The sequence below is a fragment of the Echinops telfairi genome, unplaced genomic scaffold (genome assembly GCF_000313985.2).
Source record: "Echinops telfairi isolate 266 unplaced genomic scaffold, ASM31398v2 ScPeMD7_2;HRSCAF=8, whole genome shotgun sequence".
NCBI classification, from domain to species: domain Eukaryota; kingdom Metazoa; phylum Chordata; class Mammalia; order Afrosoricida; family Tenrecidae; genus Echinops; species Echinops telfairi.
In genome coordinates, this window is record NW_022103898.1 from 77742961 (window position 1) to 77755661 (window position 12701).

The 12701-nt window shown below is 52.6% G+C and overlaps 1 protein-coding gene across 1 annotated transcript; it reads right to left on the reverse strand.

Annotated features, from left to right (window-relative positions):
- Positions 1-2944: 2944 nt before the first annotated feature.
- GDF11 (growth differentiation factor 11) lies at positions 2945-12697 on the reverse strand (the record flags this gene model as incomplete). The annotated part of the gene is made up of 3 exons (XM_004700574.4): positions 2945-6193; positions 6686-7083; positions 12436-12697. Coding segments are annotated over 3 exons (1041 nt in total), but the record flags the coding sequence as incomplete, so codon positions are not given.
- Positions 12698-12701: the final 4 nt, after the last annotated feature.

A 12701-nucleotide genomic window follows, 5' to 3' on the forward strand; every position in this document is an offset into this window, starting at 1 on the left:
ATCTATGTATTGTGATGAATTTTATGAGCCCCAATAAATTGATTTGAAAAAAAAAAGTCTCTTGTGGGCTCCGGTTGCTGACAGCTGACAGCAGACTTGTAGACACTTCGAGAACACTGCCTTGGAGGTTGCCTCTTAGTTGTAACTTTTTCCCCATTCTGAGACTTTGGAGAAATTAACAAGAGGGAACACTGGTTCAGCTTTTGACACTGTCAATAGTGTCAAAATAAGCCTTAAGATTGCAATGACCTTTCCTTTAGCATCCTCTGTTTTCACTCTAAATTCTGACCTTAAGCCATCTTTTTCCTCTCTGTCTTTACCTGAGAAAAGCAGAGACTAGTTCTGGTTGGTAGCATGAGAAAACTTGTCGAGTTCAGCCAGGGTTTCTTACTCCAGAGTAACTAGGGAAAGGAATAGAGCAGAGGCTGCTTTCTTTGATAGGAAATAGTCACCTCGGGGTTTTGAATGGAGTAGACCATTGGGTGGGTCCTTCAGAAATTTTCTTCACTTTTGTCTTAGTAACTGCATAACAACAAACAACTGCCACCGAGGACCTTTAAACACAAGAGGATCAATGCTCTTGTGGGTTGCTAAGACTGAAATTCTATGGGAGCAGAAAGCCTCATCTTTTTCCTGTGGAGCAGCTGGTGTTTTTGAACTACTAACCTTAAGGCTAGCAGCAGCCCAATCTATAACTCACTGTGCTACTAGGACTCAGAGTATCTTCTACATCTTCCAAAAATATATTTTAAGTATTATCCAACTCATCCCCCCACTCCCATTTCTTTATAGTGTTTCCCAATGCAGGACTTTCAAACTAGCATTTTCATCCCATTCTAGCAACTAGTCAAATATTAGAGTTCTCTAGCCTCCAACCCTGGCAACCATATCTTCCTATTGCTGTCAAATTCTTTTCGAACATGTATGGTTGAGGATACCTATGATCAATTCCATCTTAAAATAGTAGGTCGTCTTAGAGTCAATAGGTATCCAAGCTCATAATTCCTTATCTAGAATCCAAGGAGCTTTCCAGCCTGGCTCCCTGGTATAAGCTAAGATCCAGGTGCCGGTAGCTAACTAGTCTTCTTTTTGCTGTTTCAAAGCTCTTAATGAGTCTACAAAAGCTGTGGAGGGAGCTAGCTACCTCCACTGTGAATCTGTGCTTTTCTGTGGTTCTCTAGGATCCTTCTCTTTTCTACCACTCTTTCACAGTCCCTACTGTTCCCAAGCCTGGGAACTGCTGGCCGTGGAATGCTAGCTGTGTGTGGGAGATGAAGGCTAGAGGAAGGAAGGTGTAAGGATAGGACTGTTCGGTGCTAAACTGAGCCTAGTGCCATGCCCAGCACAAGAAACAATGGGAGCAAAGGATGGAAGTTACACATCTAAGGGAAAGTAAACACTTTCCCCTGTTTTCCTGCATGATGTCTGATGGACAGTGTCAGCCTGGTTACTGACGTTCTCCCCCAAAACAACCTCCCTCTCACTACATGTCTGGAACCTTCTTATTTCCCTGCCAAAGGGTTTGAAAGTAACAGGTTTCACAACCTTGGGGACCCAGGCACTCCCAACAGGCTCCTTGGTTCTCCGACAGCTACCCTGTCTATGTTCTTAGCTTTCCTACCTCAGGTCGCTATTCATCGATTAGAATGTGATACTGTGCAGCAACTACTTAGGTGGAATCCCTAGTTCCACCACACTAACTCTGAGACTGGGCAAATTAGTCACTTTTGACTCTACAGATGGTACCAGTAGGAAGTCTGTAAAGGTTGCTGGGAGAATTAAGTGACAATTATCTTACGTACTCAGGACTATGTGCCTACCAGAGTTTACATGATAGATATTCAAAAGGTATTAACTCCTAATTTTCTTAGACAGCTAGGAGAACTGAGTTTCTCCTCCCCCCACCCCAGTAGGTACTTGGAGAGTGAACTAGTTTGAGCGTGTGCGTGCACGTACACAGATGCAGTTGGGGGCTTGGGAAGAGGAGGAAGCCCCCTCACTCTGATTCTAGGCCATGGTCATTGACTTGCCTACATCTTCCCCATTACCGACCACAGCTATGAACGCCATGTTTGCAGGTTCCTCCTTTGGGGCCCCTGACCTTAAAAGAGTAGACAAAGTATAGGACAGTAAACATGCATTGGGTGGGAGGTTTTAGGGGATGAAGAAGAGACAACCTTGTAGTCTTTTTCGGGGTATCCTCATCCCCAGTGGGGAACAAGAGAGCAATAAGAGAACAAACCAGTTTTGGCTCAAGCCAAAATCTGGGAGATTGAACTTGGAAAGACAGTAATACTTCGTCTTCTCTTGCTGTGCCCTAGTCTCAGTCTTGCAGCCAGTCTGCTGACAGAATTGACAGGGAGGCATGGTAGCACATGTCCCCCATTCTGGATCAAGGTAATTTCATTAAAGTGTTTTTGTTTTCATTGTGTGTCAACCAAGATTCCTTTGCCACTCCCAAAACTTGGGCTCTGTACATTTTGCACTCTAGGCACATTGGAGAAATGCCATACAGTGGCATCAAGAAGAGGCTAAAACACATTTAGTACAGTGGCAAGAATGGCTATGTTGGTTGAATTTCTGAACTTCGGTGAGTTTTTGTTGAGGAAATCTCCAATCCAGCACAGCAGGATAAGAGAGACGAGAGCTGGATCATCTCGTGAGAACTCATAGGTTTTCCACTCTGTAGCAGCTGGGAGAGGGGTTCCATGATCTTTGGGACTATTTGTGACCAAGCTCTCCGGAACAGTAGCTCTAGAGACCCCTGCTTTCTCATCCTTTGCCCTTGGCCTATGCGCCCCAGACCTTCATCCCACCTGCCCTTTTCTCTGTGCTCTGGGGACTTCATCGTCTTAGTCCCCAAGCTCAGGATTTCATCCACCTTCAGGTTTTCTTCACTTCCGTTTTTACAACCCTTGGCAAGGAAGACGCCCTTGGCACTGGATTCTAAACTCTTTGACTGCTTTTATTTTTCATTTTTTTCAGGTTCAAGTGCTGGATTGTGTCATGTGACCATCCCCAAACACAGAGCACCCTGTGGCCATCTTTGCCCTCTGTCACATAACTTGAAAACCGCCCGATGGCCCGTTTGCAATGGCTCCCTCCAGGAAGCCCCCATCTCAGTGAAGAAGTCATTTCCCGGCATTCCAGCGCCCCTGTCAGCCCCAGACTCCTCAGACACCCTTAACAAACAAAGGCAGTCACACACACAGTGTGACAAGTACACAAATAATAATTACACTAATGATGGTATGTTCGGAGGGGCACTGCCCAAGTCCACACACATCATAAAGTGGGAGGGGGTGCTAGTTCCCGCTGGGTCACGGCTGTGCCCCATGCCTCTTTGGGGATATAAAGGAACGGGGCTGACTTCAACTCAATAGGTTCACAAGAGAAAGACCCTCCCCCAAAGGTCTTTTATTTGGTGGCACTGAAGGGACATAGTCTAAGTGTCCCCTACATTTAATCGCCCTAGTTCTAGACTCTGTAGAGAGAGATCACCTGATGACTATTGCCCAGCCCCCCACCCGGTGCCAAGATCAAGAGACATGGGCACATGACCGTGTGGAGGCATCACGTTCTTGAGTTCAGTGTTCCTCTCCTCCCACCGAGGAAATGGGAATGGTGTGTCTTGTCCTCCAAACGGGGGGGGCAGAAACGGGTGAAGAACAGCCAGAGGAGAGGCTGGGGTTTCGCATCACTGCTGACTGTGAGGAGGCAAGCTGAAAAGCTTAACGGCCCCTGCCCTTTCCTCTTCCCTCAACACCTTATTCCACTAAGGGAATGGAAATACATACGATGCTAAAACTCAACATCACTGTCCCAAGGGTAGCCACATACCTTTTCCCTTCCACCTGTTGGCCAGACAGAAGACCAAGCCTTCCAGGTGAGCTCTGTGACTCGGGCTTTACTTCAGTTCAGCATGGTTTGTCTCAGACCCACAACGGCTGGTTTTACTTAGAGTGAGTAACAATTTTGCTGAAAGGTCTTTCCCCCTCCTTTCCTGACATCCTCTAGCCTCTTGCAAAGAGCTGAGAAATCTGGTGCTGAGGTAAGGATAGGGTGTGGATCAGGAGACCTTGCTCAACTCCTTGGCTTCAGGCACTGTCCAGCTGGGAGGCAGTGGAGAATTGGTACTAGGAAGCCTGTGACTCTTCTAAGCCTCATATCTCTTCACCACTACTCAGGTGCCCTGGTTATCTGTCCCACAGCGAGAGGTATTTTATGTCCATAAAGTGCCCGTGGTAAGTGCTCAGAATTCATCTCTTTGCTGTGGTGGGTGCTGCTATTTCTCATTCCATCGAGGGGAAGAAACTGAGGCACAGTGAGTCCAGGGAGAATGGGTCAGGAGATTATTGTGGGAGAAATGAATAGACCCAGCTAATAACTTAGAACGGCACCCAGTCTCTGCCTGCTTCCTAGCCCTCCGAGCCAGGAGGTCCCCATCCTTTCCACCCTCTGTTCTAATGGTCCCTGCCCTGCTGTCAGGTACTGCTAGATTCCAAAAATAAAAGATAAAATTAATTATAGACATTCTGGTTCCTTGTTCTCCTTCCACCCTGAGCTTTGGGGTTGGACTAAATGCCACCCCCCCTCTCCAGTAATCCCTCCCCCTCCCCCTTGGTCCGTCGGCTCTCTTCCCTAGCCCAGAGCAGTGATTTGGAGTCAAATGCCCTATAACTTTCAGCCTTCACACTAATTCCTTGACACTTCCTAACCCTTCCGAGACCCGGGGAACTCTGGCATCTCTACACTCTCTTTCCTTCTTATTGACCTGAAGATAGAAGCTGGGAGTAGGGTCATTCCACAGGCTCTTTGGTCTCTCTTGGCTGGGGCGCGGGGGCAGGATTTGGGCATAACTAGGCTGTACCCTCTGGCTAAGTAACTTAGTTTTGAGGGCGAACCTGAGGGTTAGTTTAGTGACTCTGGTTATATTGATCCTATATAGTGTGGGCGCCCCCCCTGCGCTCCTAACCCATAACATTTTACTGTTTCCAAGACTGCTGGCTTCAGTTCAACCCCTTTGGCTCAGGAAGATCGGGTAGGGTGATTATGGGTTAGAAATGTCCATGTGTCAGCCCTCTTGCCCTCTGCTCCCATTCCCAACCCTGGAGGCTTTATACAAGTGCTTAAGTGGGTGGGTATTAGAAGAGAGCAGGTTGTGGGGAATAAGGGACAAACAGGGCACAAGTGGGCACGTGCCCTCTTATTTCAGTAAAGCCAAATACCCAAAAAAGAAAAGGGGAAAAAAAGTCACAATAAATAAATAAATAAAATCTCCAGATCCTCACGTCTGCGCCCACCCTCACTTCTCTTGCCCTGACCACTGTTGGAGGGAGAGAGGGAAGAAGCTAAGAGTGGATTGTTTATTTTCTCTCCTACTGAGAATGTAGTCAGGGGATCTCCCCAAACTAGACCAAGTCCCTCACCTTGCCAGTGGAAGAAAGGAGGCTTGGTGGGGGGCTTTCTCATTTTAAGTCCATCTCGGTCTCTGTCTATCCGTTTGCCTTCTCACTGCTGCTCTCTGTCTCTCCGTCACTGTCCCTCTGCCTCTATGTCTCTCTGTCTTCTTGCCAAACCTTACTTGCAAACCGCAAACACCCCCTATCTTGACCAGGCCCCCGCTTCCCCTTCCTCCAAGCTCCTCACCCATCACCTGCCTCCCTTGGTCCTATTGCACACTGCTTGGGCAGGGAACAAGGTGTGATGTTCATGGGAAGAGGTGGAGGGAGCTTTAGGGCCTGAGGGCTTGGGGGTCAGGATTAGGGGTCTAGGGGCGGGGTCTGTGGGGGAACATCCTCTGTCCCCCACCTTATGAGCAGCCACAGCGATCCACCACCATGCCAGGGATCTTGCCGTAGATAATCTGCTGCTTGTCATTGAAGTAGAGCATGTTGATCGGAGACATCTTGGTGGGAGTACAGCAGGGCCCCGCAGACCCTCGTGGATTGGCCTGTTGCACCAAGTGAGTGTGGGGGTACTTTTGCATGAACATGTACTCGCACTGGCCCGAGCAGTAGTTGGCTTTGTAGCGCTTGGGTGCAATGATCCAGTCCCAGCCGAAAGCCTCGAAGTCCACTGTGAGGGGATAGCGACAGCAGCGGGACTCGCTGGAGTGCTCATCGCAGTCCAGGCCCAGGTTCCGCCGGGACCGTTTTGTGTTCTCCAGCACGCGCAGCTCCATGAAAGGATGCTGGGGGAGGCGAAGAGGAGAAAGAGTTGTGACATAGCCCCCCCAAACCGCTCCTGCTCCCTGCTCCTATCTCGCCTGCCTCTCCAGGGCCACCTGCACGGGCAGACCCCTCCCCAGCTTTTCCACTGATCTCACCCGGGTTCACTGTCTTGCCAGCCAGTCATCTCTCCAACTCCCTCTGCCTAATTCTTCCTCCACTGGCAACCTGACTCGCATCGGCCCCTAGGCCCGGGGCCTCATCCACAGCCAACTGTAGTGTTCCCACGGATCTCCCATTAACACACCCTCACCCCGAATCCAGCTTTCAGCTGTTGCCTGGCATAGATCCCTGAAAAGTGATAGCTGTTACCGCCCCCTCCCCATCCCCTCTTCCAGAATCAGCTCCTGGCCAGAGAGAAATAATGCTGGTCCCTAGTCCCATACACGTTCCTGGTCTCCCTCCAACATCCCACCTCCTGGGGACCAGGTTTACCAACCAGCCCCTCAGCTCACCAGCCCCTCAGCGCCTGGCCCCAGGGAGGTGACAGCCAGGTCTGTTCCACTGGGATCGAAGGCGTTGATCTCGATGCCCCAGTTGCTCTGGGGCTGGCGGAACCAGCTGTGTAGCACCTGCTTGAAGTCGATGCTCTGCCAGTGGCCTGAGCGAGAGTGCAGCTCGATCTTGAGTGAGCGGATCCGGATGTGCCGCCGGCCTCCCCCGCCGCCCCCCGCGGTCCCTTCCCCAGTCAGAGGTTTCAGTCGCAAGATCTGCAGGTAGACGGTGGCGGGGCGGGGCACAGGCCTTAGGTACACCCACAACTGGGCCTTCAGTACTTTTGTGAACATCACCTTGGGGCTGAAGTGGAAATGGCAGCAGAGAGGACTGCCGTCTGTCTGCACGGCGGGGTCCGCTGATGGGAGAGAAGGGGGCACAGGTCAGCAAGGGGGGTTTGAAGAGGGGATAGCAGTCCTGGGCAGCAAGGGCAGGGGCACTGGCCATTGGACTCCTCAGTGTGAGTTTCCAATTACTCCTGATTTAGCCAGTTCCTGAGCCCTGGCGGTATAGCTGGCTGTGTTGGGCTGTTTGAACCTACCAGGCGCTCCCACGGAGAAAGAGGAGGCTTCTGGATGGCATTGAGTGTGGTTGGGTCTTATGGCTGGCGTGTGGGTTACACATTGGCCCGCTAACTGCAAGATCAGCAGTTCAGCATCAGCAGCTGCTCCAGGGTAGAGAGAGGAGGGTCCCTACTCCCAGAAGCAGTTGCTGTCTGGGAAACTCACAGGAACAGTTCTACCCTGACTTAGAAAGTGGCTTCCACTCAGTATTGACTCGCAGGCCATTGGTGTTGAGTGGTTACTGACTACCATGTTTTTGCTGCCCAACTCAATGCCTCCTATCTTTCTCCGTAGGATGCCTCTCCCAGGCCTTCCTCACTGATTTGTCCCATTCCTTAATCCATTTTCCCTAATGGGTAGGTTCCCCTCAACCACATAACCTGCAAAGGTAACTTCCACCTGCATTGTCCCCTGCTTCCGATTTTTCTGTCATGTGTTTCTGAGCCTTGATGTTCTTCACAGAAGCCGGTCAGACCTCTTCTTATGCCTGCTACCCTCAGGCAACCTGGCCTGGTCTCTGCTGTTTGGTCTGGTGGGCCAAGAGTCTGGCACAGATCCCGATGACAGGTGATCTTAGAGGTGGTAACCCGGGGCTTGGAAAGGGGGCATGAGCTACATTTATCCCATGAAGTAAGCCAGCAATCCCATTTAGGCATATTGCCTCCTTCCACCAGCAATAACACCCAGCACTTCCTGTACCTGTGTGGCGAACTCCACACTCCCTCTCCCCTGACAACAAAGTCCCTCAGTTGCTTCCTCACCACCACCGTTACTTCACCTCAGCTTTTGAGGAAGGAAAAATCTGCCTCCGTGTTACCTCCTCCTATTTGCCCCAGATCATCAGAAATACCATTCAACATACCAGACCCACTAGAACCAGTCCAGGGTTTCCTTTGGTTCTAGCAAAGCGTTACAAATGTTCAACGTCCCACCTTCTCCCCTTATTCTGGACCGTTAATTGATTCTCCTAGGGACTAACTGGTGGATCTGGCTACCTGCCTCTGCTTCCAATTCTACCCAGTGCCCCTCAAATTTCTTAAATTGGTTGGAGAGGCCCTACACCATGTCTCTTTTGGACAAGAATATTCTTACTCTAGACATCTAAACAGGCTGAGAGAACAGGTTAAGGAATGAGCTTCCATGGCTGTCTCGGAATGATCATAAAGTCCAGGCTTTTGTGCATCCCATCTTGGAGCGTATTCAGCATCTGTTGCCACCCATCGGCAAGCTCCTCCGGAGCCTCACCACTCCGGGTGGGCCTTCCTAGTGGGATGGAGAGCACCATGCTTAATGACCTCCATATATTCAGGGCATGATGGGCCCACATCACGCTGCAGCTTCCTTTTCCTGGGGGTCCTCCTTTGAAGCCTGAGGGCTCTGGTAATCCTTCCAGTTACCCTACGGCTGGCTGGAGTTACAGTGATAACACAGTGGGATAGGATTTGGACGATGGAGATTCAGAGATCAGGGCAGCTGGTAAAGTGAGGCTAACAAGCCACCATCCGAACGGCACACGCCTCACTTGGTTGCCATTGGGTACCACTCTCTGAGGGCTGTGTCCTTTAACACGGCATCTATTGTGTTCACCATTGGCCTTGCTGCCTCCCATCCAAACTTGAGCCCACTGCTGTCAAGTTGATTCCAACTCACAGCGACCTTACAGGACAGGGTAGAGCTGCTCCACAGACGGTTTTGAGACTGAAAGTCTTTATCGGGCAGACAAGCCAGAGCTCCCCAACCCACTGCCGACAGGACAGAACCATCCCATAGCGTTTCCAAAGATGTAAACATTTCAGGAAAAAGACTGCCACCTTGCTCTCCTGTGGAGAGGCTGGTGGGTTCAAACCTGCTGATATTTCAGTTAGCAGCTGCGTGCTTTAACCACTGTACCACCACAGCCCCTGGCAACACTCAGTAAATACTGGCCCAATAGAATCCCCAACACACACACACACACACACACAGTCTTAGGTTGTACACGCCACATGTCCGAAAGTTCTTCTAACTGTGCTTTGGCTACAACCGAAGTGGTTTACTCTGATTTGTCATCAACAAGTACCTGACCTTATTCACCACCTGGCTCACAGATAATGATCGTAGGAGTGGGGGACATGAAATAAAGAATTTGAACGTAGTAGTAACTTCTCAATGAACACTGGTTTATGATTTCCCCTTCTCTACTCTCCAAAGAAAGGCATCACTTCTTTTACAAGCTCTCAACATATCCCCCACCCAAGCTAGGGACTGGGCATCAGGGCCCTGTCCCTCTAAGTCTTTGGTTCCTTTAGACCCCAATTCTCACCCTGGGGAATTTCCCACACACTGCTCCCATAGATCTGGGGAGCCATGGCTACAAGGGGACCAGCAGGACCTAGGGAAACAGAAAGGGGGTGTGGGGGGGAGGCTGGAGATGATGAGGGAGATGAGGCAGGAGGAGGAAAGGCTGTGAGGGATGGAGGCAGGTTACAGCAGCAAGAGAAACAGGAAGGTGGGGAAGCAGAAGTGGTTGGTGAGCACTGGGAGAGAGGGTGATGCCAAAGGAGGTGGGGGGGGGGGTTAGAAAGCTAAAGAGGGAGGTGCGGAAGCCTGGTGGGTAAACCAAAGAAAGGCCAGAAAGGATACAGAGAGAGGAACAAAGGAGAAGCAGGTAGAGCCACAGAGGCAACTGGGGCTTGAGAGAGTCCCCAATACACACAGAGGCCCAGCCCCCGTGGGGAGGGGAAGGGGCCACATCTGTGTTGGATAGATCCTGGTGGAGGCAGGCAGCAGGTCAGGGTTAGTAGGCAGTGCTGGTCAGGAGAGAGGTCATTACACTATTTTCAGCCAAAGCCCAACCCCCTCCTTATTATGACCACCACCACCCCTCCCCAACAAACACTCTCCCAAGCCAGTCTGGAGGGCCTAGGGGCTGAGAGGGTAGGGGCCTCTAGGCATGGGGGGGTCAGGGAGATACTAAGAGGCTGGGCTTGGTTCTCAGGAGGGCAGGGGGCTGGTTTCCCAGGATGAAGGCTGGGTTGGGAGAGCTCGGGAGGGTGGAGAGAACTAGGGCAGGCACGCAGCCTAGGAGGGGTGGGGGCAGGGGTCCAGGGTTGAGGACTGGGGGAGGGGAGGGAGGAGGAGGGGAATGGAGGCCATCTCTGCTGAAGAACACCTCCCCCGATTAGCAGAGCACAAGTCTCTTATTAAAGCGGGTCCCTGGGGATTAGACTATAAAAGTCTCTTTTTCCTTTTCCCCTCTCTCCCTCCCCTCCGCTCCGCTCCCCCTCCCTCTCTGAAGAGATCCGACCGACTCTTAAAGGGGACGTACAATACCTGGCTAGAGACCCAGTTCCTTAGTAACCCACATCGCGAAGTGGCAGTTGGGGTAGGACGCTTTCTGCTGATGCCCCACCACCACCACCACATCCCGGCACTGCCCAATCCATGCCTGCAGGATCCGTTTACTTCCTGCATTCCTGTTGGCAGAACTAACTGCGCTCAAGCCCTTAGCTTCAGGGGATGCTTGGGAGAGAGGGACAAGATGGGGGTCCCCAGTCCCATTACCCATTTACCCATCTGGGAAACACACACACACACACACCCCAGAATGTCTGGTCCTTCTCCAGCCGTCATCTGTGTCCAGAAAACTCTTCCGAATTCCTCGACAACTCTTGTTTCCTAGAATAACTGCCACCACCCGTCCTGCCCTAGCTTGCTCTCTGACTGACCCTTGCTTCCGTACACAGAAGCATCTGAAGCAGAAGGGAGACCCAGGAACCCAAGAAGGGAGCCCCACGCCTTCCCTGGAAACCCCAGTTAGTCTACTAGCCGTCTGAGTTTTCCCGATAGCCCCGTGCAATTGTGGTCAGCAGAAATAAGACTGTTAGCTTGTAGAAGCGCTCACACTCCCAGATGCACACCTGGGATCCAGTGCCTCTCCCATGGAGGGTGGGCCAATAAGATTCCCCTCAGCCCCCAGCTTTTTATGACCCATTTGCCAATAAAGTCCATCCCCCCCCCTACTTCTCTTTAGAGCCATAAAACCAACGTGTGTGTGTGTGTGTGTGTGTGTGTGTGTGTGTGGACTCGCAGCAGGCTGTGCTGAACCACTAAGGAAGAAAGAAGAGGGGGCCTGGGACCTTGCAGTTGCCCCCCCCCCCACCTCAGTGGGGGAGGGGACGAGGGAGTCAGCTGACCCTCGGGAAAGCTGGGGGTCGGGAGGGGAGGTGGTCGTGATGGAGTATTGGCCTGGATTTTCCAGGCCATAAAATTTCAAAGCAGCTCAAGTCTATTAACATGTTCATCTTCCATTTGGCCAGGGACTGGATGCCGGGGTTTCCTCCCCCAACCCCAACCTGGTGTGTGTGTTTTTTTCTCCTGTTTCTCCCCAGGTCTTCTCCCTCAAGTCCGGTTGTGGGAGGGGCAGGTGAATGAGGCGGAATCCCGATAGTCTGAGCAGCCAGAGGGTGCTTAGCTCCCAGTGCAATGGAGTTCGGTCCCCGAGCTCCAGCTCAGCACCTAGGAGGCACAGCTTTCCCGGCCCTTTGGGGAAACTGGGTTTTGAGGTGGGATTCGGTGTGCAGAGGCTGCTAGTCGCGCTGCTGGTGGCGATCAGGGCTCTGGCACCCTATTCTTGGTAGAGGGAGAGGGGCCCTCGGGTTTCCGCAGCCCGGTGGGCGCGCTGCGGAGCTTCGGGTGGAGGGGGGAAGTTGGTGCCAAGGCCGCCGTACCCCGGCAGAGAGCACTGCAGCCTGACCCGGGACTGCGGGCGTCCCGGAACCTCCCGATTCCCTTCTCCAGCCTCCCTGCCACCTCCCTTCGGAACAAAGTCACCGGTGCGTCCCCTCCACTGCGGGCCCCTGCTTTCGCCGACTCCCTCCAGCAGGGTCTTTTGGCGCACTTTAGGGGGCGAGAGTCAGCAACTCAAAACCCACCCGCATTGCCGCGCCCCCCACCTCCGGGAACCAGTGTGCACACAACTCCGCAGCCCCCTTTCCACCGCTCGAAAAACTTCTGGGGCGCAGCTCCCGCCCCCAGCCCGTCAAGTTTTCGCGGAAAAGGCTCCGGTCGGTCCCGGCGACCAGGAGCGCTCCGCTACCGCGCGGGAGGCGCTCGCCTTCCCCGGGGCCGGCGCCAGCACCCGCCGCTCGCACCCCGCACCCGCTTACTCTCTTGGGCCATGCTAATGACGGTCTCGGTGGTGGCGTGGTACTCGTCCTCCTCCAGGAAGTCCTCGGGCTGCAGCGCGTCGCCCTGGAAGTCGTGCAGGTCCAGGATCTGCTGCAGCGGCGGCGCCTTGGGCAGCAGCTGCTTCACCACCTCGCGGCTGATGTTGGGCGCCTCCTTGAGCCGCAGTTTGCTCAGGATCTGCGACTTGATGCTCTCCAGGCGCAGCTCGCGGCTGTGCTGCCGCCACACGCACACCGGGCAGCCG